General features: G+C 42.0%; 1 protein-coding gene across 1 annotated transcript in view; it reads right to left on the reverse strand.

The window, feature by feature from the left end:
• Positions 1-13,015: 13,015 nt before the first annotated feature.
• ank2a (ankyrin 2a, neuronal) overlaps positions 13,016-27,940 on the reverse strand; it is a 149,134-nt gene continuing 134,209 nt past the window's right edge. The window contains exons 45-48 of the mRNA XM_079499903.1: positions 18,239-18,316; positions 16,985-17,149; positions 16,573-16,734; positions 13,016-15,118 (exon numbers count right to left, since the gene is read on the reverse strand). Coding sequence (XP_079356029.1) covers positions 15,104-15,118; positions 16,573-16,734; positions 16,985-17,149; positions 18,239-18,316 — 420 coding nt within the window. The 3' untranslated portion in view covers positions 13,016-15,103. The remainder of the gene's footprint in view (positions 15,119-16,572; positions 16,735-16,984; positions 17,150-18,238; positions 18,317-27,940) is intronic.

The following is a 27,940-nucleotide window of genomic DNA, read 5'->3' on the forward strand; positions in this document are numbered from 1 at the left end:
TTTACTGTTACATGCAGTGACTCAAGTATGATTGCTATATAAATCTACCTTAAAGGGATATTTCACTTTAAAAAACCTTTGGTCAATATATCGTCTACTCAGGCTTATGTGAACACCCTGGAGAGTTTTTAACAAGTTGCGTGCGGGAAAGGGATTTCTACGTGGTTCAGATCTCAACGGTCCGATGCGGGAAAGGGATTTCTACGTTTACCGCATGTTTTTATTGATTACTTTCAATCGTCTTTCTACACACCCGGGCACTTTATCAACTAGCATTGGATGATAGCACAACACTCCGATCACGTGATCCCAAAAAAAAATAAAAATAAATGCCTCTCCCCCTCCCTTCCTGAAAACAGGATGGGAGGGGGAGGCAGCCCCCGTATTGTCACGTAAAGGCTGCTCGGAGACTGCGTGCAACTCGGGGCAAAAGAATGGCTTCATTCCAAGCCGATCGTGTGCGGTGCGCCTCTCTCCTCTCCTGTGTTTCAACGGAGGGGTTGTGTGTGTAATCTGATCCGAGTGTGACTGCAGTCAGTGCAGTGTCTGCCGTCAGATTTCTCTTTTTTTCCCTTCATATTCAAACAAAAACTCACAGATTGTATCGCCCCTGTGCGAGCGGTTATTTCTTTATCATGATGATCAACGCCGGTCAGATAGAACATTTCAAATGTGTTGTGTTGTTTGGCAGTAATACTAACCGCCTCACAACGGTCGTTCCACCACGGAGGGAAAAACACCAGGCGAACACGGCTATCCGAGTTGGAACGATACACAGCGTCTGACATAAAACCGCTTCTAATCTGTTCAAGAAGAGTACGCTACTACAAAAGCAGGTGTTACATAAAGGTGCATATCTCCAGAATGGAAGATGGTAAAATCACATTTTCTTTAAAAATGAGAGTGGACAAGTTACGCTTTCTTTTGAGGTATGCTGTGTGATTCTCGCTATAAGAGAACATTTACTGTCGGCTTAGGAAAAGTGTGTTCGTCCAATGCTATCATGTAGCACTGAGGGCCATACAGTTAATTAAAATGGTCAGCACGCAACTTGTTAAGTTGCTCGTTTCAGTATTTATAGATTTGATATTCCTTATGGATATAATAATAATAAAGAAATGTACGAACCCGAGTCCTGTAGACCTTGTTATTCCACATGGTGTAGGTTTCCATGAACTCCGACTTAATCCTGTGATGTTGTGCATTGAACCTTTGCACCAGGAGGTGCAGGTAGGCATGGATTACCTGGGAACAATGTTAAAAAGTATTATGAAAAATTATGCTTTTATAATTGGCATATCTAATAAATATTTATATTAATACATTATATTAATAATCCACTGTAGACAAAGAAGGTAATGACACTCAAGCCACCTTCCTGGGGCTAGGCCATAATACAGATCAGCAAAGAATGGGTTGTATTTCCCAATATGGCTCAGGAGCACACCTTCACCCTAGCCCAAACATTTAGACTCTCGAGGTTTTTTTCGATTCTGACGAATCTCTCAACGAGAGTCTAAACGACTAGGTCCCCTTTAAGAGGGCTCGTGTTTACGTTTCTGCCTCAAAATCACACTTACCTTGTACAAATGCAAAATCTAAAAATAATCAAGATTGCCCCACATGTCCGGCGGGTGTTCGGAAAACAATTACTTCCGTAGCGACCGTAGTTTTCAATAAAAAAAATATTTTAATCCACTCCGTCCATACTAAAGTCCATACTCTGTCTCGGAATCTGGCGGCCATCTTGGTTTTCTCTCCATTGTAAATGCGCAACAGAACCCTGGCCACTAGGGGCGCGGCCAATGTTCTGTTGCGCATTTACAATGGAGGAGTATGGACGGAGTGGATTAAAATATTTATTTTATTGAAAACTACGGTCGCTACGGAAGTAATTGTTTTCCGAACACCCACCGGACATGTGGGGCAATCTAGATTATTTTTAGATTTTGCATTTGTACAAGGTAAGAGTGATTTTGAGGCAGAAACGTAAACACGAGCCCTCTTAAAGGGGACCTAGTCGTTTAGACTCTCGTTGAGAGATTCTTCAGAATCGAAAAAACCCTCTACGAGAGTCTAAATGTTTGGGCTACCTTCACCCCTGGTCCAAGCCTGCTTCACCGCTGCAAGATTTAACATTACCCTATTTATAGGGTAATTAATATCTATATTTTATAGGATAACTAAATGCATTGCCTTCTACTAAGAAGATAAAATAAACATCAATGTTCACTGTACATTTAAAAAAAACTTTAATTTGCAGAGCAGAAAGTCTGCGGTCGCATTGGAAAAATTCATATTCACAAAAGAGTCTCTTAACACATTGGCTCCCAGTCACAAGTTAATTGATGAAGAACAGCTTCCCTCTCAATCACGAGTAGTGGTCCCCTTACCATTGACAATGTGGCCCACCCAGTTTATGTCAAATGCTCATTGCTCAACAACAACTAGCCCTTCTCTACTCCTCCTTTCACCCAGCCATCAGCCCATCACATCAAGTGTAGTGGAATACTGCCGTCAATCAGACCTACTTTCAACACAAACTCCACAGGAACTTAAATCCGGCTGATTTGTTGGTACGGACCTAGCAGACCACCTGGAGACACCCTGGGTGTGGCACCCCTGCTGTCTCATAAAGGTTCTGAAAGAATGTAAAATATTGATAGCATTAATATTTTTGCCAATGCCTTTTGTTTTTTTGGCAACAGAGGGCTGCCGCAGAGAAGCGAGAGCAGCAGAGGCTCCTGGCTGCTAAGGAGGAGCAACAGAGGGCTGCCGCAGAGAAGCGAGAGCAGCAGAGGCTCCTGGCTGCTAAGGAGGAGCAACAGAGGGCTGCCGCAGAGAAGCGAGAGCAGCAGAGGCTCCTGGCTGCTAAGGAGGAGCAACAGAGGGCTGCCGCAGAGAAGAGAGAGCAGCAGAGGCTCCTGGCTGCTAAGGAGGAGCAGGAGCAACAGAGGGCTGCCGCAGAGAAGAGAGAGCAGCAGAGGCTCCTGGCTGCTACGGAGGAGCAGGAGCAACAGAGGAGACTCCTTGCAGTCAGAGAGGAGCAACATAAGGAGATCCACCCGACACAACAGCCAGGCCCGGGTGCGCCGGACGGAGAGAAAGAAATGGGTGTCAAGAAACTGCTGGAGATGGAGGGAGCAGCAGCGGTGAGGCCCAAAGACTCAGCCCAGCAGTGTGCAGCTGCCCTGCACTTAGATCCCGAGGCACCAGGGGGTTCAGTGGGAGCTGGTGCTCTACAGGTCAGAGGGGCCTTACAAGGGTGGCTTACAAGGTGGCTGCCAAGGAAGACTCCTCGGCTGCAGTGGAACTGTGTCCTATAGGAGTGCCACTGCGACGAGGACAACCAGGTGAAACACAGGCATCCCTGCCCAAGGTGGGAGGACGACTCATGGTGGGAGAAGGATGGCACAGGTCATTGCTACCGATTGTAAAAGTTTTAAATTTGTCTGGGATTACATGATTTCTTGATGAAAAAATAATTTGTAATTTTATACTTGGCGTAAACTGTTTAAAATCACTGTATTATTGGTGGGAGTGTAACGGACCCCGAGAAGGCTGAACTTTTATTTTGTTTGCCTGAAAAGAAATCTTTGAAATGTTTCATAGTTTTAGATATATAGTGCTTTCAAATTTGAGAAATTGGGGCTCAATGGCATATATTGGCACGTCAAAAAAGCACTTCACCTAGAAACTCCATTCACACATTTTATAATTCAGCTTACTGTGGAGACACATGCTGGAACTTTTTACTTTGAAATGATTTTTAGTTTCTGAGTTATTTAACTTAAACGCCCAATGCATTCTCAATGGCAATAGCACAAACTTTGGCATGCTACTAGTCCTACAATGTCGGACTTTCCCTGGACCTTCTAGCCGCTAGAAGCTCCAGGGAAAGGCCTACATACTCTCCAAGAGTTGGGAAAGAACATATCAAGAGAGTGGAGTGGTAGGCCCTTGGATTGACCAGTGGATGCAATGTACCCCACTTTGAGGTGTCACGTCTTAGGCCTAGATTTAGGGTAGGATTGAACCAGTCACATTGTAGCCATACAAAGGCCTAGGGTTCCCAGATTGTAAAATGTTGTTCCTCCATCTTGGGAGAGTATGTAGGCCTTTCACTGGACCTCCTAGCCACTAAGATGACCACAGGTCCACCACTTAAAGACCACATGTTAGGGTGCCCAAATCTGAAGTTAGGTGGTCAAATGAACTGAAACTGAAGCAATTCAGTAAAGGTCAACGCTTCCTCATGGGGTCATTTTAGGGCCTAGGACCTCCAGTAAAGGGTAAAATACTCTTCTTGGTTGTGGGAACAACATATCCAACGATGAGGACCCCAGGCCCAAAGATGTCCCCCTGGCAACTGTTTCAACTTTGGGTCAACCTACATGTAAAAGTGCCCAAAGTCGAAAGAAGGTTGTCAAATGAACTGAAACTGAAGCAATGGTGTAATTATGCCCAAATCTGAAGTTAGGTGGTCAAATGAACTGAAACTGAAGCAATTCAGTAAAGGTCAACGCTTCCTCATGGGGTCATTTTAGGGCCTAGGACCTCCAGTAGAGGGTAAAATACTCTTCTTGGTTGTGGGAACAACATATCCAACGATGAGGACCCCATGCCCAAATATGTCCCCCTTGCAACTGTTTCAACTTTGGGTCAGCCTACATGTAAAAGTGCCCAAAGTTGAAGGGCAGAGCTTCAACTTCAGCTACCCAGTACCCAAGGTTGAAGCCCTTCAACTTTGGGCAGATCTACAAGCTCGTAGTGCGGCACCGAGTGCCACGCTACGAGCTTGTAGATCTGCTATTTTTCAGTGGGGTACATTTAATCACTGGTCCTGGGTCAATCCAAGGACCTACCACTCCACTCTCTTGATATGTTGTTCCCCAACTCTTGCTGAGTATTTAGGCCTTTTACTGGAGGTCCCAGCCCCTAAAATGACCCCAGGAGGAAGTGTTGGCCTTTACTGAATTGCTTCAGTTTGAGTTCATTTGAGCACCTACATTCAGATTTGGGCACCGTAGCATGTGGTTTTTAAGTGGTGGGCCTCGGGTCATCCTAGGGGCTAGAACAGGGGTGCCCACACTGACGTGAGATCTACTTTCAAAATGACCAGCTCAACAAGATCTACCCACTGAAAAAATAAGTGTACCATTGCTGAAAATAGTTTAAATATATAATGTACCTGGGGGGGCTTTTGGAATAGGGAGAATATATGACAGGCAGTTTGCTGTCATACTTCCTCCCCGTATTTAACTTAAATGCCCAATGCACTCTTTTTTTTTTATGATGTTTTATTGTAGGCAAGAGATGACCATATAAAAGAAGCTAAGGAAGAGAGAGAAATTAATCAATTGTAGTTAAAGAGTTAATATATAAAAGAAAATGGTCCCAGGTTCTAGAGAAGTTATTCAATGAGCCTCGAATTAAATTTTTTCTAGGTGAATAAAGGATAATAGGTATTTTAGCCAGGATGTCGTGGCAGGGGGGTTAGGATTTTTCCAGTGAAGCAGAATACGGCGCCTCGCTATGAGGGAGGCGAAGGCAACTGAATCTGCCTGACACCTACTGAATCTGCCCACCACAGGAGACACACCAAAAATAGCAACTAGGGGACACGGAGGCACAGGAAAGCCAAAGACTGCGGAGAGAGTATCAAAATTAACAAGTTTTGGGCAGGAAAAAAACGTGTGCGTATGGTCTGCAGGTGAGTGAAGACACCTGGCACAGGAGTCGTTGGTGTTTGGGAACATTTTTCTCAACCTGGCCTTTGTATAGTGTGTCCTATGGACTACTTTGAACTGGACTAGGCACATACGGGCACATAAACAAGACGAGTTTATTCGAGAAAGTGCTTCCTTCCACAAATCCTCGGTTAGCTCCGTCCCAAGTTCCCTCTCCCATGTATACCTCACCCCAGGGAGTGTGGTTAATTTAGAAGAGATAAGAGCATTGTAGATGGAGGAGATGTTATTCAGGGAGTCTGAGGGGGACATTCTAGATTCCAATAATGTTTTTTCAGGTAACCTGGGGAAGGATAAATGAGTGTTTGCAAAGTTGCGTAATTGAAAGACTCTGAAAAAGCTAAGATTTTGTAGATTATATGTGGAGGCAATGTCTCCCAAAGATCTGAACAGTCCATCAGTAGAGCTATATAAGTTGCTGAAGGACACTAGGTAACGGCTATGTTTCCATGTCGCAGAATTTAGCGCCGCAGATCTGAGTGTCTGTGACGCACTCGTTGTACATGTGACTGACCTACAGGGGGAGACCACACACACACACACACACACACACACACACACACACACACACACACACACACACACACACACACACACACACACACACACACACACACACACACACACACACACACACACACACACACACACACACACTAAATAATGGGCCTTGAAAACAACTGCTTCAGTGGAACAGAATAAACCAGGCTTTGTCAAACCTGGATTTGGTTTAAATCCTGGATTATTTAATTCAGCCAAATAAACATAGTCTCTGATTGGTTAGTGGTGGTTACATGTAACAATGTGATTGGTTAGTGGCGGTCACATGGTTACATCCACACTGTTGGTCTCTAGCGAGAGAGAGGTGCCACACCTGGACGAAAGAGTCTTCAGCTGCAGACAGAAGCTGCACAATCTAGGCCTAAAACGTGACACCTCAAAGTGGGGTACATTGCATCCACTGGTCAATCCAAGGGCCTACCACTCCACTCTCTTGATATGTTCTTTCCCAACTCTTGGAGAGTATGTAGGCCTTTCCCTGGACCTTCTAGCCCCTAGGATGACCCGAGGCCCACCCAGTGCCGTATCCATGGAATAATCAGCAGGGGGGCCTTCATATTTCCAAGGGGGGCACTTGATTTTTCAAGTTCACACCCATATATAGCAAGCAAGCTCTCACATAGGCCTATACAATAAAACAACAACACAAAAGGCTTGGAGAAGGGCTACAAGTAGGTTCCAATTATACACCAGAACAAATAATTATAGCCTAATTATTGTAGCCAACAGAACAAACAAACATATATACTGTCATGTCATGGAAACATGATCGCATCGCACCAACAACACAACGAACACAATGAGAATCTCCACGGCGGGAGGAAAGTAGAAAAGAAAAAAAAAGACTATGCTATATGCACCAACCATTAATCACCAAAAAATAGTTGAGCATTTAGGCCTAGTGTCTTTTATATGTCGCCATCTCCACGGCAGGAGGAATATGAGTAAAAGTCTATGCACCAACCAAAAACAAGTCTATAGTGTATTTGTGTGTGTGTGTGTGTGTGTGTGTGTGGGGGGGGGGGGGGTCTGCGTGTCTGTCTCTAGGTGCTGCCACACGGTCAAAAGAGCTGCGCACGTTCTCGGCTGCGCGCTGCTTAAAGCTTGAGTTTTTAGACAGCTGGTGGATGGAAATTAAGCTCCACCTCCGCCGAATACTTGCGCGACGGCCAGATTCCCGGAAACGCTCTCCTCCGCTCAAGTCTTCAGCGGAGGTGGAGCTTCTTTTCCATCCACCAGCTGTCTAAAAACTCAGAATTTAAGCTGCGCGCAGCTTAAGAAGTGCGCAGCTTAAAAACGTTTTGAGCTATGGTGTGGAGACGGTGTCTCTGTCGTATATTACAAAGCCACATTACGATGAAATATCCATATAATGTTGTATAATGTCATATACTGTTTATGCAGGACAAACCTGCACTGACTGAGTTTCTGCATGTGAGCTCTGAGAGGCTTGATATTAGCTGGCCCACAGACACATTCCAAGGAGGGCCTATGTGATCAGTTGAAAAGGTCTGCTATGAAATTGTAAAGGCTATTGTATTGAACCGTGGATACCATTGTGTTAATAATCTATAGAAGTGACCATCTACTTAGTATGCGGTGGTCTGGGGACGCACATGCACGTGCGTACACACATACAAGGGCGTTGGGGTGCACACCCTACATGCACTATTTGGGGAGAATTATAAAGAGGGTCTCAAATGTGCGGAGATCCAGAGAATCCAGTGAGAATCCACAGAATCCAGTCAGAGAGGTCAGTCGAGAATCCAGTCAGTCAGAGTGAGATCTGTAGCCAGGTTCCAGATGAGATCGGGGACAGCTATGATGGGGCTGCTCTAGGATGGCTCTGGGGTGGACTGATCATGAATTTGGTAACTAAGCTTTGTCCTTAATAAAATGATACAGAAATAAGGACATGCCTGGCCTCTCCAATCATTTATGCAACAGGGTAAAAAGTGCTTCCTGGACACTCAATGTATGACAAATAATGGCAATACACTACAAATAATGGCGAGCTAGATCGTGGCCTCATTGTTCGCGCTCGGGGGGGGCAGTCTGCTCCTCTGGGACGGATTGAGGAAAATAACTTTGTTTTGTCACGGAGTGTGTCTGGGAGTGCTTGGACTTGTTGTTTAGGTGATTGGAGTGCCATGACAACTTGTAGGGATTCAGAGTATTGGAATTGAGGATTTACGTTTAGTTCAGTCTGCTCGGCGGGGACCGTCATCGTCTCTGCTACGGCTACGGTCAACCAGCGGCTTTCAGCAGTGGTGTGCGTCGTCATCACCATGGTTTTCATCACCACGGCAGCAGACGGTCGGAGAGAGGGGCTGCAGTCAGGGGTCAGCGGGCACCACCAGCGTCACCTCTTCAGCAGCGATCGTGAGGGGGGTCCGTTCTACTCTGCTCGGCTCGGCGATTCAGTGTTCAAAGGGAGGCGTTCATCAGCCGCGGGCACCGAGAGGAGGAGGCTCGGCTCAATTCAACAGTTCTACAGGCTCCCAGCAACGCATCACTTTGCAGCATGAGTTTCTGCCTTGCAGTGGCCTACTCTGTAAAGGGTTGCAGTGGCTTTTACGGGCGTCAACTTCTCATTTTCAGTCATTTTGTCATGACTGAAAGAGGGGAGATGGAGAAGTCAGTTCAGTTTGGGAGAGAGGACAGCTCGACAACAACTGTGCGGTGCATCAGGACACTGCATCATGCATACAACCTGTTGGCATGGACAGCCTCATTTGGCCATGCTGGCTGAAGGAACAGTCGACGTGAGATAACGAGAGGGGCAACGGTTACAGAAGAATCTTTATATCAGATGAATATCGTTACATCTGATTTCAAATGTGTGTCTGTGTTTGTCTAATTCAACATAATAGGCATGTATGTTGATGGTTTTGTCGTAGGGCATTTTAATTAGAGAAATTGACTTGATGGGGATGAATATGCCTAGATTTGGGAAAATGAATAATAATGTGTACCGGAATAAAATTAGTAGATGTCTCTTTGTTAGACGAGAGGTAGTGGCCCTGCCGTACGCTTAAGTGTAATCCGTCCTAAGATTAGATAAAGGGCGTATTGTTATTCAACTAAATTTGTGAAGGGGGAAAAGTCAATGAAGGTATTTGGCCAAGACTGTGGAATTATCTATTGTTACATAGATTACTCTGTTTTTTGACGTATATGTGTTGGAAGTTGATCTGTGAATCAGCTGCATGTTGTGAGGGATTAATGCTGATACTCAGATGTGATTTGTATATCGTTCATTGGGTTGAAAATAGTGGGGTTGTATCTGATGTTATCTGATGTTTTTCCCCGGCCTTGGAAATATGGAGGGTTGAAATAATGTATGGATAATTTCTGCATGTCCTAAAGGAAAACTAAACTTTTGAGGGTCAATAGTATTGGATGATTATAGCTATAATTTAGTCATGACATTAACTGAAGCTAGGTGTTTTAGATGTCACGATTGAAAGGTTATAACACACATTGATCTATAATTGGAGTGCTTTTGAGTAAAAGCAAAAGGGGTTGGAGAAGCGACAATGTATGGTGTTAAGTGTCAGATATGTGTACTAATCATTTATGCCATTATTCATGTTTGAGTTATGTGATTGTTGAAAGTGATAGGGATTATACTACAGAGAAGTTATTGGGGTGTAAACGATTTTACTGTGTTTTTGTGTTGAAATGAAATGAGATGAAATGAGATGAAATGAAATGTAATGAAGTAAACACAGAGAGAGTCAAGCATACTGATGATGAGGATGTAAATGTAATGAAGATCACTGGTGATGATTTTAAGTAATTTGAATGCTGGAAACTTTTGAGGGTATTTTTGGATTCTATTGTAATTGTGTGATTTCTTTGAATTGCTGATGTTCCAGTAAGTAAGTCATGTATCGGCCAGAGGGAGGATTCTAATGTGGCTCCTTCCTATGAGTTTTGTGACACATGTTGGCTCATGTGTCAAGGGAGGACCTGTCGTATATTACAAAGCCACATTACGATGAAATATCCATATAATGTTGTATAATGTCATATACTGTTTATGCAGGACAAACCTGCACTGACTGAGTTTCTGCATGTGAGCTCTGAGAGGCTTGATATTAGCTGGCCCACAGACACATTCCAAGGAGGGCCTATGTGATCAGTTGAAAAGGTCTGCTATGAAATTGTAAAGGCTATTGTATTGAACCGTGGATACCATTGTGTTAATAATCTATAGAAGTGACCATCTACTTAGTATGCGGTGGTCTGGGGACGCACATGCACGTGCGTACACACATACAAGGGCGTTGGGGTGCACACCCTACATGCACTATTTGGGGAGAATTATAAAGAGGGTCTCAAATGTGCGGAGATCCAGAGAATCCAGTGAGAATCCACAGAATCCAGTCAGAGAGGTCAGTCGAGAATCCAGTCAGTCAGAGTGAGATCTGTAGCCAGGTTCCAGATGAGATCGGGGACAGCTATGATGGGGCTGCTCTAGGATGGCTCTGGGGTGGACTGATCATGAATTTGGTAACTAAGCTTTGTCCTTAATAAAATGATACAGAAATAAGGACATGCCTGGCCTCTCCAATCATTTATGCAACAGGGTAAAAAGTGCTTCCTGGACACTCAATGTATGACAAATAATGGCAATACACTACATCTCTCCCTCCAAATGTCGGCACACGTCATATGCTCTTTAGAGCGCGCATGCTTATTTAAGCCTTTCGTGAAAGTAGTGTCAACACTGCCACTACATGCTGCACGGAATTTCCTGCATGGGAAACAAAATGCAGCATCTGTCTCTGGAATACAGCGTGTATTCCAGCCAGTCCCTGCCCTGAAACCATGCACTCACAAATGAGCGTTTTTTTGTCACTATAAAGGCTACTTGGTTATTTGTCCCGTTTCACCTGATTTGGTGTGCCAGAACCAAGATCCTCTGGTGGAGAAGCATGCGGTGGAGGTCCGAAAGTTGAGCTGCTGCGACCGGCTGTGGAAGTTGCTGCAGCAGTAGGGGCCTGCTTCCCCGGCTCTGCCTCACTGGAGTAACGCTATCAGACACTCGCGAACCCCCAGTAATGTGATCCGACGCCCGTTGCGCATTTAGTAGTGCTCGGTGCTCGAACAACTCCCCGCAATATTAACAACAACAGGCGACGTGACGGTGGTTTCAGTACCGTCTTCTTTGTCATAATCAGTCTGCCTTTCTGAAGGTGCTGGTGGGTTAGAGTTTGGTGTTTTGGCTTTGAGCCAGTTCCTTATATCCATGATTAAATTTTACCGGTTTGGGTTTGTTTTCACTGTGACTGAAGTCTGAAAACATTTGAATTGATCCGCCCCACACACAGGTAATGACGTAGCGTTTGGTGCGCTGCATCAAAACGAATCCGCCAGTCTACTTTTTATTATTGCATTTCTATTACTATGAATTCATTAGAAAATGTATATTTATTATAATCACAAAGAACATGAAAAGAACACATTATATATATTTTAAACCTGTAAAACATTAAAATAATGGTGGGGTAGGGTTCTGGACTGGGGGTCCAGGGGTGGCGACGGCGCTGGGCCCACCACTTAAAAACCACATGCTACGGTGCCCAAATCTAGGTGCTCAAATTAACTCAAACTGAAGCAATTCAGTAAAGGTCAACACTTCCTCCCGGGGTCATTTTAGGGGCTGCGACCTCCAGTAAAAGGCCTAAATACTCTCCAAGAGTTGGGGAACAACATATCAAGAGAGTGGAGTGGTAGGCCCTTGGATTGACCCAGGACCAGTGATTCAATGTACCCCTGAAAAATAGCAGATCTACAAGCTTGTAGCGTGGCACTCGGTGCCGCACTACAAGCTTGTAGATCTGCCCAAAGTTGAAGGGCTTCAACCTTGGGTACTGGGTAGCTGAAGTTGAAGCTCTGCCCTTCAACTTTGGGCACTTTTACATGTAGGCTGACCCAAAGTTGAAACAGTTGCCAGGGGGACATCTTTGGGCCTCATCGTTGGATATGTTGTTCCCACAACCAAGAAGAGTATTTTACCCTTTACTGGAGGACCTATGCCCTAAAATGACCCCATGTGGAAGCGTTGACCTTTACTGAATTGCTTCAGTTTCAGTTCATTTGACCACCTAACTTCAGATTTGGGCACAATTACACCATTGCTTCAGTTTCAGTTCATTTGACAACCTTCTTTCAACTTTGCTGCTGTCGGGAGGAAACCTCATAACTAAAATATACAAATATACAAAATAAAAAAATATATATACATTTTTCAGAAAGAAAACAAAGCAATACAGCCTCATCAAAGTTTGTGTTGTAACTTTATATATTGTCAATTACTTCCATGAGAGGGGGAGAGGTGGTGGAGTTTGGTGCTTTAGCAGACATTTTGAGGGTCCAATGGAGTTCAGAGGTTTTGTCCAAAGCACTTTTTACTACTTTCCATTGGTTCAATATTTTCAAAACAACACACAGACGTAAAGGGTGTTCAATAGCACTGATTTATGCCGAAAATCAGGTTCGAAAACCTCAAAAATGGAGTTATGAGGTTTCCTCCCGACAGCAACGATATGCAAGAGTAAATTTACCTCAGTACTACTACTACTGTAACCTATATAGGTTACAGTAGTAGTAGTGAAAACTACACAATAACAAACACATTAATAAAACACATTAATAAAAATCAACTCAAGGTTACTTTTACACTTGTACACTTTATTCTCTACGAGCCATGAACACACTGCAGCCATTTTATTTTTGTATTTTTGAAGTCATTTTCATAAAGTAATACATGCCCTTATAGATATTTGTATATGTATACTATATGTATATAGTTGTCATCACCACAGAAACGGGATGTTGATTCTTCAAATTAAAAGCCTATACCTGTCACAGTGAACTCCCACTAGATTTGCATTTTGCACTTGATTTTCTACTGAAATTGCACTCAAAGTAAACAGTGATTGTGGAATAAATACATTGCATGTTGCAGATACTCGGAGCTGTGAATGACACTGTATGTACTTTAAACTTCTGCTTTGTCACACTTGTGTCTATACCAGTTAGATAACTCTATGGTCTACTGTGTCACCATCTTGTAACTGTCGCTGCACCGTTGTCTAAGTTGTCCTGTATCTTATATTCTGTGCCCAAAAGCGTGAAGGTGTGCTCTCCTGACACAGTTTTAGGAGTGCAGTGTGGTTGTGCAAAATAAAGGTTCTCTTTTCTTTGCTAAAATAAATGATTTCATACACAGGGCCTCACCCTTCACAAAATGCATCACCACCAACGTGGTCCCGCTCACACTGTCTGAACCAAAAGTTCAACGAAAGACTATTTAAGATTATTTCTGAAAAAATAAATAAAAAACAACACTTCTTCTCTCAGCTTATTCACCATTGGTATTTTTTTTTGGGGGGGGGGGGTAATTATTAATAAACAGAAGCATATGTTAAGATTAAAGTAATTCCCTACCTAATATATCACACTAAACTCGACTAAAATCAAATACTGAATTAGTTCAAAGCTGCATGAAATCATCAGTCAGTACCCTCTTCAAATTTGCTGATACAGTAATTGACTCGGTCACAAAATACACACACACACACACACACACACACACACACACACACACACACACACACACACACACACACACACACGTATGACGTTCTCACTACCCCTTAACATTCACTCACTAAAAAGCTAAAAATGCGTATGGTGAATTGGAACAACTCAGAACAGAGACAGGACAAGAAAATGCATGGGCATGAGAGACACAGAGAACAAGACACAATAAAGAAGGTGAGAGGCAGAGGGGATCACTACCAGAATTAGAAAGCTGTAAGAGCTACAATCATGGTGACATGTTGATTAATCATGCCTTCTCTACTTCACGAGTGATTAATAATGTCTACTAGACTACAGATGTCAGTCATTTCTAAAAATGCACAGATTATATATATTTTTTCAAAGACAGATAACACATAGCCAACACGTAACACTTCAGCAGCAGTTAGTATGAGTTCAGTGTTAATACAGTCAGGAAGGTTGTTTTCATGACATCTTGAGCCCCTGACTCGAAAGAGTGGCGAGGTTAGTAAAGTGAGTGAAACAGTTTTCAAGAAAGAATTTCTAAGAACTGTGGTTGTGAGAGGCAGTGTAGGGTAACATATTGTCCTCGTGTCCAAGCACCTACCCAGGGAGTGGTGCAAATACTGTGTACTGTGTTCTTCAGTTGAGGTTTGTGAGTTAGTTCCTCTGACTGTTAACTTTGTATTTTGCTTAGTTTTTCTTTGTTCTACCACACATCAAGAAAAGAAAGCGATGGCAAAAACATATTGAAGATTTCTTTGGTCGCAAAAAGGCAAAAGAAAGTCACTTAATGGAAAGGAAATTAAAAAATATCAAGACAGGAAAAAGGAGAAGAAAAAAGAAAAAAAGAAAAACATCAGTGGACAAAGGGTAATCAAACCAGGACTTAAACAGGAAGACTAGTAGCTCTGAGGTGCCAAGGTGCACTCTGGGATTGCATGTGGCTAATGCATAGGATTAGTCGAGCTTTAAGGGATGGACCAGAGAGTGGGGGGGGGAAGGACAATTGTTACACCTTCCTCTTCTTTTCCACCTTCTCGTCATTACAGTCCTCCTTCTCTTCTTCTTCACAGTAGTGGTGAATGAGTTGATGGAGATGCTTCTGGAGGTCGTGGGGTCGCGGCCGTTCTTTGCGGTCGTCCACTTGCTCCAGAAGGACCTGCTGTTGCCGACCAGCTCCCTTCACCACCGTTCGTCTGTGGGTGCGTCTTTTACGCATCTGGGCCCTGCAGGACAGGCAAGGCATGGGCAGGTGTGTGAGATGGATGGGGGGAAACAGACTCAGAGGTCATCATCTTTAAAAACAATCAAATGCAAATGAAGACGTGTCATTCAAGTAAGCAGGAAACATGTTAGCAGGAAAGAGAGAGAAAGCAACAGTCTCTCAAGAAGACAACAATTCCACAATCTTCTAATGCTACATAGAGTCTGTAACTACGTCACCTGAAAGCCATACAGAACAGAAGCTGACATCTGTTCATTTCTGTTCATGGAACCATATTTTCAAATATCTTAAAAAATATATATATATATTTTTTAAATATATTTTGCTATGTGTGCTTAGACTAATTTGAATTACAGTACAGGACAAATGTACGCGTCAATCCGCTGTTTCTTCGCGTTTTCAGCACATAGTGCAGACTCTATGGTAGAAGCATTTGAAACAGTTACTGTAGTCATGAAGCAACACCCTTCTTGAGTCCAGCTGTCAATAATTAGTTTGTCTTCATGTTTTGCAGGGATCTGAGGATTGTGTTAGAGAAGACTTGTACAGTCATTTGTATGATAAAGTACACATGCGCGCACACACGCGCACACATGCATACATGCACATTTTCAGTTTCACACACAAACCTCCTGATAACAGTTCCATCCGCTTTGACAATCTCCCTCTCTACCACTTGAGGGAGCTCTGCTCTTTTAAAGCCACCTATGTAAGCCAGTGCCTGAATGAGTGAAAAGGGAAAGAAATAGTCTCTGAGACTGTACATCTGGAATGAATAACCAAATCGAAGGAAATGAAAAGGGGAGCTTGGATCTGTCAGTTCTGTACATTTGATCAGAACTGCCTTAATCCTAATTTATAACTCCATTGCATGAAGATGTCGCTTGCAAAAAAAAGAGATTGTAGATCAGTATTTTTATTTTACATGATGTAAAACGTGATGAGACACCCTTGAGTGATGGGGTATGCACAATTAAGCTTCAGAATCAGAGCAGCAGTAGTCTCTCATTCCATATGCGTCATATTTTTGAGTGGTGCAACCACTCCAAGGAACAGCAATGTGTTTGTTTCCTATGTTTGTGTGTGACTCTGATGTGTTCACCTATGTTTGTGTGTGACTCTGACTATGAGTACCAGTAGGGGCGCTGTTGTGCCAGAAACAGAGAGAGAGAGATAGTGCTGCACTGTTGCCTGCTAATGAGAGAGAGAGGGGGGGTGGGGGGGTAGTTGCACCACTCAGTTCACACGGGTGTGATTATTTTATATGTAAGAAATTGAAAAAACATTTACATAAAAATTGGTCCATGACCCACTTTTTGGGAAGTGCACTACACTGACCATGGACAAAGTCAAGACAGCAGGTAAGAATGTCTGTCCTTTTTGAGTCTTATCTGTAAGTCTAGGTTTAGGAGGTACTAGGTAGTGGATAAAAAATCAGCTGGTTTGTAAACACACCTGTTTGAAATCATCCCGCGCTGAGGGGAGGTCAGAGGTCAACGAGGATTCACCATGGTGTGTCACTGTCCTTTCACCCTCCACCACCGTCGTCCTTTCCACCCGACTAACAGACTCCTCCCGCCTTGTCGCTGACAAACCCTCGCGTTCAGACAAAGTTACCTTGAATAAAAGGTTGATATTATTCAGTGTTATTAAACAAGATGAGGACAAGGAAGGACAAGACAACATACAGACACAAGATCAGGTGTCAAGCGCAAACGCACACACACACACACACACACACACACACACACGCGCACACACACACACACACACACGCACACGCACACGCACACACACACACACACACACACACACACACACACACACACACACACACACACACACATACACATACACATACACCTACCTCTCTGTGATCTCCCTCACTCTTCAGCACAGTTCTCTTCACCACCTTGGAGTAGCCATCTCCCTCTAAGATGCTGACGGATCCCTGTGGTTCTCCTTCCAGTGAAACCTCCTCATGCTCTACACCGTCCGCTGCCACACACTTACGGATTATCTTACGGGTCACCTGAAGAACATCAAGGGATCAATGTGCATTCCTCCATCTATTTACACATAATGTCCATGAAAACATTTGAGAAAACTAATGCCATACAGTCAGAGAAATGTAAAACAAGATTTAATTGAAATAGATGTATTGCCCCACATCTTTCCACATCAGTCATCACTATACAGATTTAGTCCAAACTGAACGCAAATGTTAGACATATCTGTCTAATTTCTCATATTCCATCAAGATTGGCTAATAAGATCGGCTTTCAAAGTTGTAGGACTGGCTCGTTTTGATCACACATTCCCACTAGGCCAAGGAAGAAATGCCAAATCGGCCTCATGGTGGCGATATAACAGGCACATTCACGTTTTGCCCTATAGCCCTTGAACATACAATCACCATTATTTTCCCCTTGGATTCTGTGCATCCTTAATTACATTTCAGAGAACCTGGCCTGGCAGAGACAGACTGTGCTCCGAATCAGAGGAGCACATTTTTGGACTTTGAAGTTTAGAATCACTCCCTAAAAGCAGACACCATGAGGAAAAAACCATTAACATGGTGAAACACATCTTGATGATGTCATCAAGATGTGTTTCACCATGTTAATGATTTTTTTCATACTTGAAAACACAGAATGCAACTTTTTTATTATTTCCACACAACAGCTCTAAGGTATATTAATGGCATAGTAAAATGTTGAAAATGAGTGGAATGCCCCTTTAATGAAAGACTGATATATAATCTACCACATAACATTCAGTGTGCTGCTGATATCCTAGCCACAATTGTAATCTGCAATGAAAAATAATTATTTTGACTATTATTTTGATTATATTTGATTTAATGGTACCCTTGTGCTTGTGTACTTGTAGAAGGTCATCATTGGCAAGATATGTTAGTTATGCTCAGAGATGGGTGAAAATACAGTAAGTATACAGAAAGTATTTTGATACAAATACTGGGTCATAATACAAATACAAAATACTGGTCTGAGAAAGGTATTTAAGATACAAAATGTATTTTGAAAATACACAATTACATTCGATAAAAACTGATGCAATGATTAGTCAATTCATAGATTGATAATATTAAATGAATTACCCTTTTAACCACCATGTGTCCATTTTCATCCATGTACTGCTCTTCCATCACTGAGGGCAGGTCAGGTATTTCATCAGCCTATAGGAGACACAAGGCACAAGACCTTGTCAGCAATGGTTGGAACTTGACGGTGTTGCATGACTCGCTTGGGGACATGCCAGCAACATAAATAAATAGGATGCAAACAAATTGTGTTATTTGCACGCGACAGAGACATATTTGGTATTCAAACAAATCAGCACAACGTACAACTTGTTAAAAACCCTGTTCATGTGTTTTAGTTATTGCATATACCAAAACAGAGTAGTAGATCTAATGAAAATGACCGCTACAAGGGTCATTCATATTTCATACGATTGGCCAACACTGTTTGTTAGACACGAAGTAGGATAGAATTTAGACTTTTAAATATTTACACCCTACATGCTCACACATGATCACACTTCAGTCCATGCTCCGATGGATACCTGAATGAAAACTCTCCTTCGCACTACTCTGGTGGTCCAAAGTTCCTCATCTGAACTGTCACCTGAAATTGTTCCAAGCTGTGCTGTGATCTCCTGACCAGTTAAGACAAATATATTGTGGTTGTTTTAAATACAATGGCAGCAGAGCAAGCAATAAGCAGTGTGTTAATGGTAAACCTTTCACTTTTACTTTATAGCTATACATTGTAATGGAAGGTAACACAGCAGTCTAACTGGAAACAAAACATTTGATTTGCAGTGCCATTTTAGAATGCATTCCATGCATGTGTGTGGTTAGATAATGAATTGGCATTTTTTTAATGAGTGTAATCCGCAGCAAAAACAATCTTCTATATGCAAATGTCAGCTGTGATGAACAAAACAATCTATAAAGAAAAACAAAGCTGGTGAAGTAAAGTGTCTCTGCATTTGCTAGCATTGCGTGAATCAACAAACGGCATGCTAAGGATTAGGATTGGTCAATTCTTCAATCAAAATGAAAAAGAGGGTTAAACTTAGTTTCAAATTCCATCCACGAGGCCACAGTTATTATAAAGCAGGGAGTTGGGTTAGCAGCTCTGGGTGGGAAACCTTGAAAGGGCACGACGTGTGTCGTGTGCCAAATCTCATCTTACCCTTGCCAGAGCATTATCATCATATGCTGCCCCTCCACAGGCAGGAAGTTCTTGCGAAGCCTCATAAAAGGTGGAATCTTCTTTGTGTGCTTCAGGGGACTGTGCTAACTTTTCATAGGACTCGCATACATCCTCGTACTCATCACTTTCCGAGGATAAGTGTACTCCTTTGCCTTGTCTGCAGGCAGCAGAGTAAAGTTGCTCTTTTGATTTGGTATACGTCTTTCCTGGTCCTCCATGACAGGTGGAAAGAACTGTGTTCCTTCTCTTAGGTTCATCAGACTCGGTCTCTGAGAAATCTGACGCAACCTGCTCACAGTCAAAAAATGGCTCTTGGTCAGAGTCTTCAAAGTTTGCAATACAAGCAACACTATGCAAAGCGTTTGGTTTGGAGCTATTGACGTTTGAGTTACTAGAGGACTCAGCATACTCAGCCGGGACGCTGAACTCCTCATCAAAGGCTGATGCCACATCTGCTTCGGGTCCAGATAAAGTGGTCTGAAATGCAGGAGGCTCATTGCTTACAGGGGTTAAAGAATCCCTTGATTGCTGTGAGTTGGTCCTCTGTCTAATTTCAACAGAGGGCGAGTTATAGTTTTCTGGACAGTATGGCATCAATTCCTCAAAATGGATGTGTCTTGGACAAGTGACTGTCTCGGGAGTTTGTGGAGTCAAATCAGAGACAGAATGAGAGGAGAGATCATCAGTCTGAATAGTTTCAAGGGTAGTTGTCTCTATGATATATGGACTTTTATCTTGGGTACATTGTGTTTCTTTTAGCTCATAGCGGTTTGTTCCAGTACATGAAGAGTCTGAAACTTTCTCAGTTTTAATCAAAAGGGGCATTTCCTTGGTCATGTGATCAATACTGGAATTTTCTTCAGTAGCATCAAATAGATCTTCCTCAGGTAGTTGAGGTTGGTGTTTCTTTAGAGACAACTCAGGAAGATTCACTGAAGTGGATATATCAGTAGAATCTTCATCACATGTATTAGGGTGAAACACTTCACAAGGAAAACTGGATTTTGATGGCCCCATAAGGTGCACGGGAGATTCTTGAATCTCAATTGACTGTGTTGGCGAGTTGTCATTAGTTGTAATGGTATCTGATGTTTCAACTCTGTGTGAGTGAATGGAAGTAACTGGGTCCAAGCTGTCAAACTGAGCAGGTGTGGATATAACTATGCACTGCTCTGATGATGCTTTAATCAGATCAGGAGTGATTCTGAATACCTCTGGTTCAGTTTGATCCACAGTGGTGATATATGCAGCCGCTGAGGCTGGTGAGATTTGTGTTTGAACTTCAGCAACTGGAATAACGGAGGACACATTGGCTCTGAAGGTATCACTAGCTTCACCAAGGCACTGGTCCTCTGGCGAGAGGTCATCAAGCTCAATATAAGGTTCATCCAAATCAGGACTTTCATCACTTGATTCTGACGGAGGTTCAAGTATCTCTGGTTTGAAATTCAGTTTCATCTCTTCTAGATCTGATAACAGCCGATCGAGCTGAGGGGATCCGGACCCTGTTGGTGTTCCAGGCGTCGGCTCCAAAGACACGACAGCTGAATCCTCTTGATGGTCTTTGGATGTATGTCTCAGTAGGTCTGGTACCACTAGGCTCGTTTCATCCAAGGTGGATTCTAGACTTGATAGGCTTTCTTCTCTTTCCCGTGGTGAGCTCCTTTCATCAGTAGGGGTAATTTCAACGTGGGTTTGACTGCAGTCAAATCCACTTTGATCTTCAAATTCTGAAGATGATTGCTTTTCAGGTAAAAGCGTATTAATTGGATTGTGTGCCGATGATGGAAACTCAGTTGAACAGGCCTGATTCTGTTCTAAATCGACATTTGAAGTTTCAGAAAGATTTCTTGTGGAAGATCCAGAGGACACCTACAAGAAATGATAAAATGGAATGAGGTATAGAAAAATAAATGTGAATAAATGGATATGACATGGGTAATGTTTTCTTCAGGGGGGGGGGGGGATGAAAGAGTCATACATTGCATGCACTTTTTCTATGATTATGATTTACTCAATTTGGAAATAGACTTCCAACTTGCACATTTAAAGGTTCTGTGAGTGACTTTATTTTTGTTAAAGTAATTGGTAAATAGCTCTACATTGCCATAGTAATCACCACCATAGAGTATTTGTTCAGTAACAGGGGTCTCCCCATCTATACAGCAGAAAAAGTGAAGGAAGTGTGTTTGAAGGAAGTGATGAAATAAACAAATGAGTTTGTATTAAATGGTATCCCACCTGATATTTTATTTTGTGTTTACTAATGAGGTATCCACACCTGACATTTAATTGTGTTTACTAATGGGAGAGATGGGGAGACCCATGATACTGAACAAACACTATACTATAGCTATGATTGTCAGAATATAGAGCTTTAACTTTTTAACAAAACAAAAGAAACAACAAAAAAACACTTACATCATGCACCGTTAACAGCCTTGTGCAGATATAATGTATTATTAATAAACTTGCATCAAAATGCATCATAAGATTATGGAAATGTTTGTGATTTGGAAGTGAGAATACTATTGGAGACATTAGATTTAGTATATGTGATATCAAAATGATTGTTTATCATCATATTTAATGTAAATATATGATGCACACCATGAAAGTATATTTGAGTTGTATGGTATTCCTGGTACAAATGGGCTAAAAAGCAAGACACTAAAGCAATACATTAACAGGGCACTGATAAAAAGTATATGACAAATCATTGTGTCACATCATGGTATGAGCATTCATGGTTGTTGATCCATTCATTTCCATTAGTTGTAGTTGCTGTTGCTCTAATGCAAACATGCCACAGCAGAAAACTGAAGCCCCTAGATCAGACACATTAGTGGAAGCTTCAGCACAGCACCTATAAGCAAGTTTCACACACTATGCACCGTCATCTCCATTAATTTTGAAAGCCTCATTGCATTCTCTGCCGAACACAAGCTTGTGCTGTCTTACCGACAACCAGGACCTTTCACTTCCCCTCTCATGGTCTTTCTTGTCATGATCTTGGGTCTGTTTATTTGATTGATGCTCAGTCCACTAATCATGTTCTCTTCTTTTCATTGAGTTTCCTTCCTTCAAGTATTTTATGGAAATGCATCTCCAGCAAGACAGCATGAATTGCAGTTTAATTCTGATGGCATGAGACTCAACACACATACAAATTTGCCTAATGCTGGCAATCTGAGGAGGAAGCCTTACATATAACCTGGTGAAAAAAACGTATGAGGGGGGTCCTCTGTACCGTTTATCAACTGTTTCACATTAATCTGTGCTATATGAGATTTTGTTTCTGTGTACGTTTCCTGAATCTGGGGTGTAATAGTGATGACTCATTGTCTGCTGATCTAATGTTGTTCAATGTTTTCCATTGGCTTTGGAACATACTGTAGCTTCACAGAAGCCTACCTTACTATGGAGGATTTCCTTTAGAAAATGGATCCCATGTAATTGTTGTTAAGAACACAGAATACTAGCCAACATTGTAAGACAAAGGTTGTCCTATTTGAGACACTGTATGATGATAATGATTCCAACAATTTCTATAGCTGGCTTTCAACATTTCCAGGACATGCATGGTGGATAACCAGTAGTCAACAAAGGACTGATTAGTGTGGTTGCCGATAGGCAAACAGAATATTGTTATTGGTCTTTTTTCCCCTCTAGTTTGATTGGACAATAATTACAACCCCCCACTCTATAATTCCACAGGATACACTTGTTTTGACCCTCATCTTATTGGACAATATACGGTGACATCACAATAATATACATAGGCATCCACAATCGCAATTCCCCAGGATTGCATCTTTCTGGTTATGCTTGTTCTGTCGTTACAAATATTCAGCTTGAGGGCTGAAATGCTGAATTCATGTGGTTTATTGTTCTTAAATTAAAAAAAATCACACCCGTGTGAACTGAGTGGTGTAAGGTTTTATATAGCATGATCAGCTGTGGTCTGACGTAATGTCTGACGTTAAAGATCTTTGGCTAGGTAGACTCGTCTTCTGATGTGATGATTTGTGACCATGAAGTTGATTCAGCTGGAGTTTTTGTCCGATGTGAGGTATTATATAAGGTAAGGTATTATATAGCCTGATCAGCTCTGATCTGACGTAATGAAATCACACCTGGATGTGATTTCACAACTGGCTTTTTTTGTGCAGAGAAAATGAGCATGGTTGCTACGGTCATCCAGTTCACCCGGGTGTGATTTAATTACGTCAGAAATTATTTTGAACATAGCAACCATGCTCATTTTTTTCTGCACACAAAAGCCAGTTGTAGGAGTGGTTTACACCACTCAATAAAGGCTCAACCTCTGAATATGGTGGAGGATATAGAGTTACGGTATGAATGTACAGTGAATGGCACTATAGCTGCTTCTGCTTGTCAGTTCATTGTAGTAAAAGCAGTGCTCAATTTCTGAAGCAAATAACTTGCAGGCTATTACAGGAGATGACTTATTCACTTACAAAAGTAAATGATAATTATGAATTACTTTCTATTTTGGGAGATTGGGGTAAAAAAGAATAATAATTAAAAAAGAGAGAGAAAGAAACCACAACAAAAACAAAATAGAAATAAAAATAATGATGCAGGGAAGACATTTATTTCGGTTACAGGGGTGTTGAATGAAAACACAATGGATTCAGTGGACTCTGTTGTTATCAAAGCAGTTTCATAAATCAGAGAATTTACTGTCTGACGTCATGTACTCTATAGGATAAGTGTAGTCATGGGTTTCCAGAAGTTGGCACATGTAAGGCAATCGATATACACCACTCTGTCCCGAATTCAACTTAGGGTCTAAGATTCTAGCCATGATACATTACAACATCAGGATTTAACACATTTTATCTAAAAGGGTGGGATGGGGTGCACACAGGGGTGTTGTTACGATTGTTCTGTAAGAAAGTTGGGCCGCCAAAGTCATGTCTATGAGTCAAGTCTCTGAATGGACTATTATATTTAGGCTCAGAAGCTCTCAAAGGTGGTAATTCATCTTTTTTCAGCAAGATGGGCTTCTGCGTATGTCCAATGTATAAACTAATACTTCAGTTGGACGACAAACATACATTTGCAGTTTCATTTTCAACAGAACAATACTGACAATGTCAAACAGAATACAAGGAACATGTAGCCCTCAAATATATTTTTTAAAGCTTGGAAAAAGTTGAATGAAGTAATACAGAGAATCACAATATTCAATCCCATCAAGATTTGGCAGTTTTCTTTTTTTTGTATTTATAACCTGCTTCTGCTGCTGTTTTCCAACAATTATGAAGTCATTTGCAGCACTTTTCTGAGATGTATTGAAGCAGGACTTTTAGAAAATTATATTATTGTTACTACTAATAACACATATTACAAGATGTGATGAGAAATTGCAAATTCATAGAGACTGAATATTGATGATTTGTATTGCAAATCTGGTGAGTCTGTGTGGATAGTGGGGGCTACACTCATGCAACAGATTCTGGTGATGGTGGTCTTGTGTCAGGGACTAGTCAAGGCCACTGGTAAACATATCATATGTCTCCTTCATCTGGAAGAGAAGCAATCTCAACCATTTCCCATTCAGCAGAATCTGGGATCTTAAATATGGGTCCTGTCGCAGGTGTTTCAGATGGTGACATAGGTGTGTCAGTTGGACTTTCTGTTGCTGTATAATAACTGACTGTAGAGTCAACTGATATTTTGTCATCTGATATGGTTTGTATATCGCTAAAGCTTTGCTGTTCCTCAGTGCTAACTGATTGATGTGCATCGCAAAATATCCCAGGCTGATCTTCCTCTGTACATTCAGAGAAGGTTATCTCATCAAGATTTGACTCAGAATCATCTAATTGAGTCAATAGTTCTTTCTCTGATTCTCCTAGTGATTCGAGGTGTTCTGCTTCTGGTGGGTTTAATGCAGACAACCAGCAGTCAAGGAAGGACTGAGTATAATCATCCCCTAAGGACAAAAGATCAGTTGATGGGGAGACTTGAAATATCTCAATATCTCCTTCTCCTGATGACTCTGACTGTTTCAAATGACTGGTACTTTGTACCACGTGTGCCTGCCCTTTGGAATCTTTTTCATGGTCATATTCTGAGCTAAACGATCCCGGTGAATCTGGTCTGTGTTCTGCAAATAACTCTTCGAGACTATATGGGGTGTATTCAAGATCTGAGCTTTCTGAAGCAGAGGAGAATGGGCTGGCTCCAGAGAACTGTAAGTAATCATTACAAATCTGATTTCCATATTGGGAAATTGGGGAGTCGGGAGAAAGTCGTCTATACTCGTTTAACAATGCAACGGACTCCGGTGAAGAAGGTCTAGATTCTGAAAACAATACTTCTGGGAATAGAAAATCATCAACAGAAGATACTGATTCTGGTGACAATGGTCTATTCTTCAACAACAATTTGTTGAAGGGCTTGTGAAATTCACTGCCAATTACAATGGAATCAGAGGACTCTGCTCTGTCATCATCAAACATAAAATAAGGGCCTGGATCCGAGAACTCCCAGTCTGAAATTATTGATTCGGGTGACATTGATCGATCTTCTGAGAATTCCAGACGACAATATTGTGAATTGAACTGTAGAATTGGTGAGTCTGGGGATAGTGGCCTATATGATGCAACAGATTCTGGTGAAGGTGGCCTCATATCAGTGATCGTGTGGTGAACAGATAAAAGGTTTCTGTCATCTGAGCCTGTGAGTGATTCAGGAGAGAGTGGCCTATGTTGTGGAAATTCCCATTCGGTGGAATATAGGGTTGGAACTATAAGTCCAGTCTCAATTATTTCAGATGGTGATGTATGAGTGCTAGAATGGCATTCTCGTACTGTATATTCAGTGATTGTAGGACATGGTAGAGAAGAAACTAATACCATTTTGTCATCTAATCTGCTTTCAAAATAGCCTAATTCATCTGGGTGCGGTTGTGGTGTATCACAAAGTACCTCTTCCTGATTCTCCACTGTATAATCAGAGGACATGGACATGGCTTTGTCTGCTAGTGGGTTCCCTGTAGAGAAAGGTGATTCGTCGATGAGACTTAGCTCAGATTGCACTGATTCAGGGGTCATTGATCGGACTGTCTCTGATTCTCCTAGTGAGGTAACTGGTGGTCTTAATTCGGACAACCAGTAGTCGAGGAAAGACTGAGTGTATTCATTTTCTGATAAGTCAATTTCAGTTGATGAAGTAGTGGCTTGAAATACACTTTCGACGTCTTCTGAAACATCACTGAGGCTTTGTACCACAGCCGCATAAGATTGAAGCATTGGATCTGATGACGATAGGCTGCTAATGTCACTCTCTCCTTTGGTGTCCTTTTCATATGCATATTCTGAGCTAAATGATTTTGGTGTATCTGGTCTGTTTTCTGCAAATAACACCTTAAGACAATATGCGGTGTATTCAAGTTCTGAGCTTTCTGATGCCGACGAGGATGACCTGGGTCCTGAGAACTGTAAGTAATAATCACAAAATCCCTGTTCATATTGACAAATTGGAGAGTCCGGGGAAAGTGGTCTATACTTGTTTAAGAAAGCGACTGATTCGGGTGAGGATGGTCTAGATTCTGAAAAGAAGACATCTGGGAATAAAAAATCATCAAGAGAAGATATTGATTCTGGTGACAATGGCCTGTACTCATCAAATTCACTATCAAACAGGATGGAATCAGGAGATGCTGGTCTATTTTCATCAAACAATTGATCAAGGCCTGAGTCAGAACCATACCAGTCTGAAATGATCGATTCAGGTGAAAGTGACCTATTATCAGATAAATCCAAATGATCACAATACAGGTATTTGAACTGTGGAATTGGTGAATCAGGTGAAAGCTGTCTGTTCTCATCAAATGATGCAAAAGATTCAGGAGAGGTTGACCTTGTGTCAGCGAAAACTTGTTCAAAGTAGTAGTTTCCAACTTCTGAACCTAGTGAATCAGGGGAGAGTGACCTATACTGTGGAAAAGAAGACAAGTGTAAAATGTCACATTCTGCTGACCGCTGGGAAATATTTGTCTCTCTTGATTCCACTGGCCCTGATGATGTGAAACAAGGATCCAATGCACTGTCTTTTTCAATGTGGTATGTTAGTGAGCAATCTTCTTCTAATGCCTGTTCCAGTAAAGCGGTATCTATTTCAAACACATTGTTTTCAGAAGGTTTGATTTGTTCAAAACATTTCAGTTCAAAGTTTGCAGATTCTGGAGAATCTGGTCTAGCTTGTTCAAAAAAGGTTTCAAAACATATATCGGCATCTTCCCAATTTGATGTGTCTGACGCCGGTGAAGGCGATCTATTTGCTAGATATCCAAAATCATAAACATAAACGGGCAATTTGAACTCAGGTATGGGAGAGTCAGGAGAGAGGGGCCTATATTCATCCAGAGATGGTGCGGAGTCAGTGGACTGAGGTCTTAATTCAGTCATCCAATAGTTGAGGAAAGACTGATTGTAATCATCGTGGGATGACCATGATTCAGGGGAAAGAGGTCTGATTTCATGTGCTTCCTTTTGAACACTAGGATCTTCCTCTTTCAATTGGGCTGTACATTTCACAACATC

This window comes from Electrona antarctica, assembly GCF_951216825.1.
Source record: "Electrona antarctica genome assembly, chromosome: 4".
NCBI classification, from domain to species: domain Eukaryota; kingdom Metazoa; phylum Chordata; class Actinopteri; order Myctophiformes; family Myctophidae; genus Electrona; species Electrona antarctica.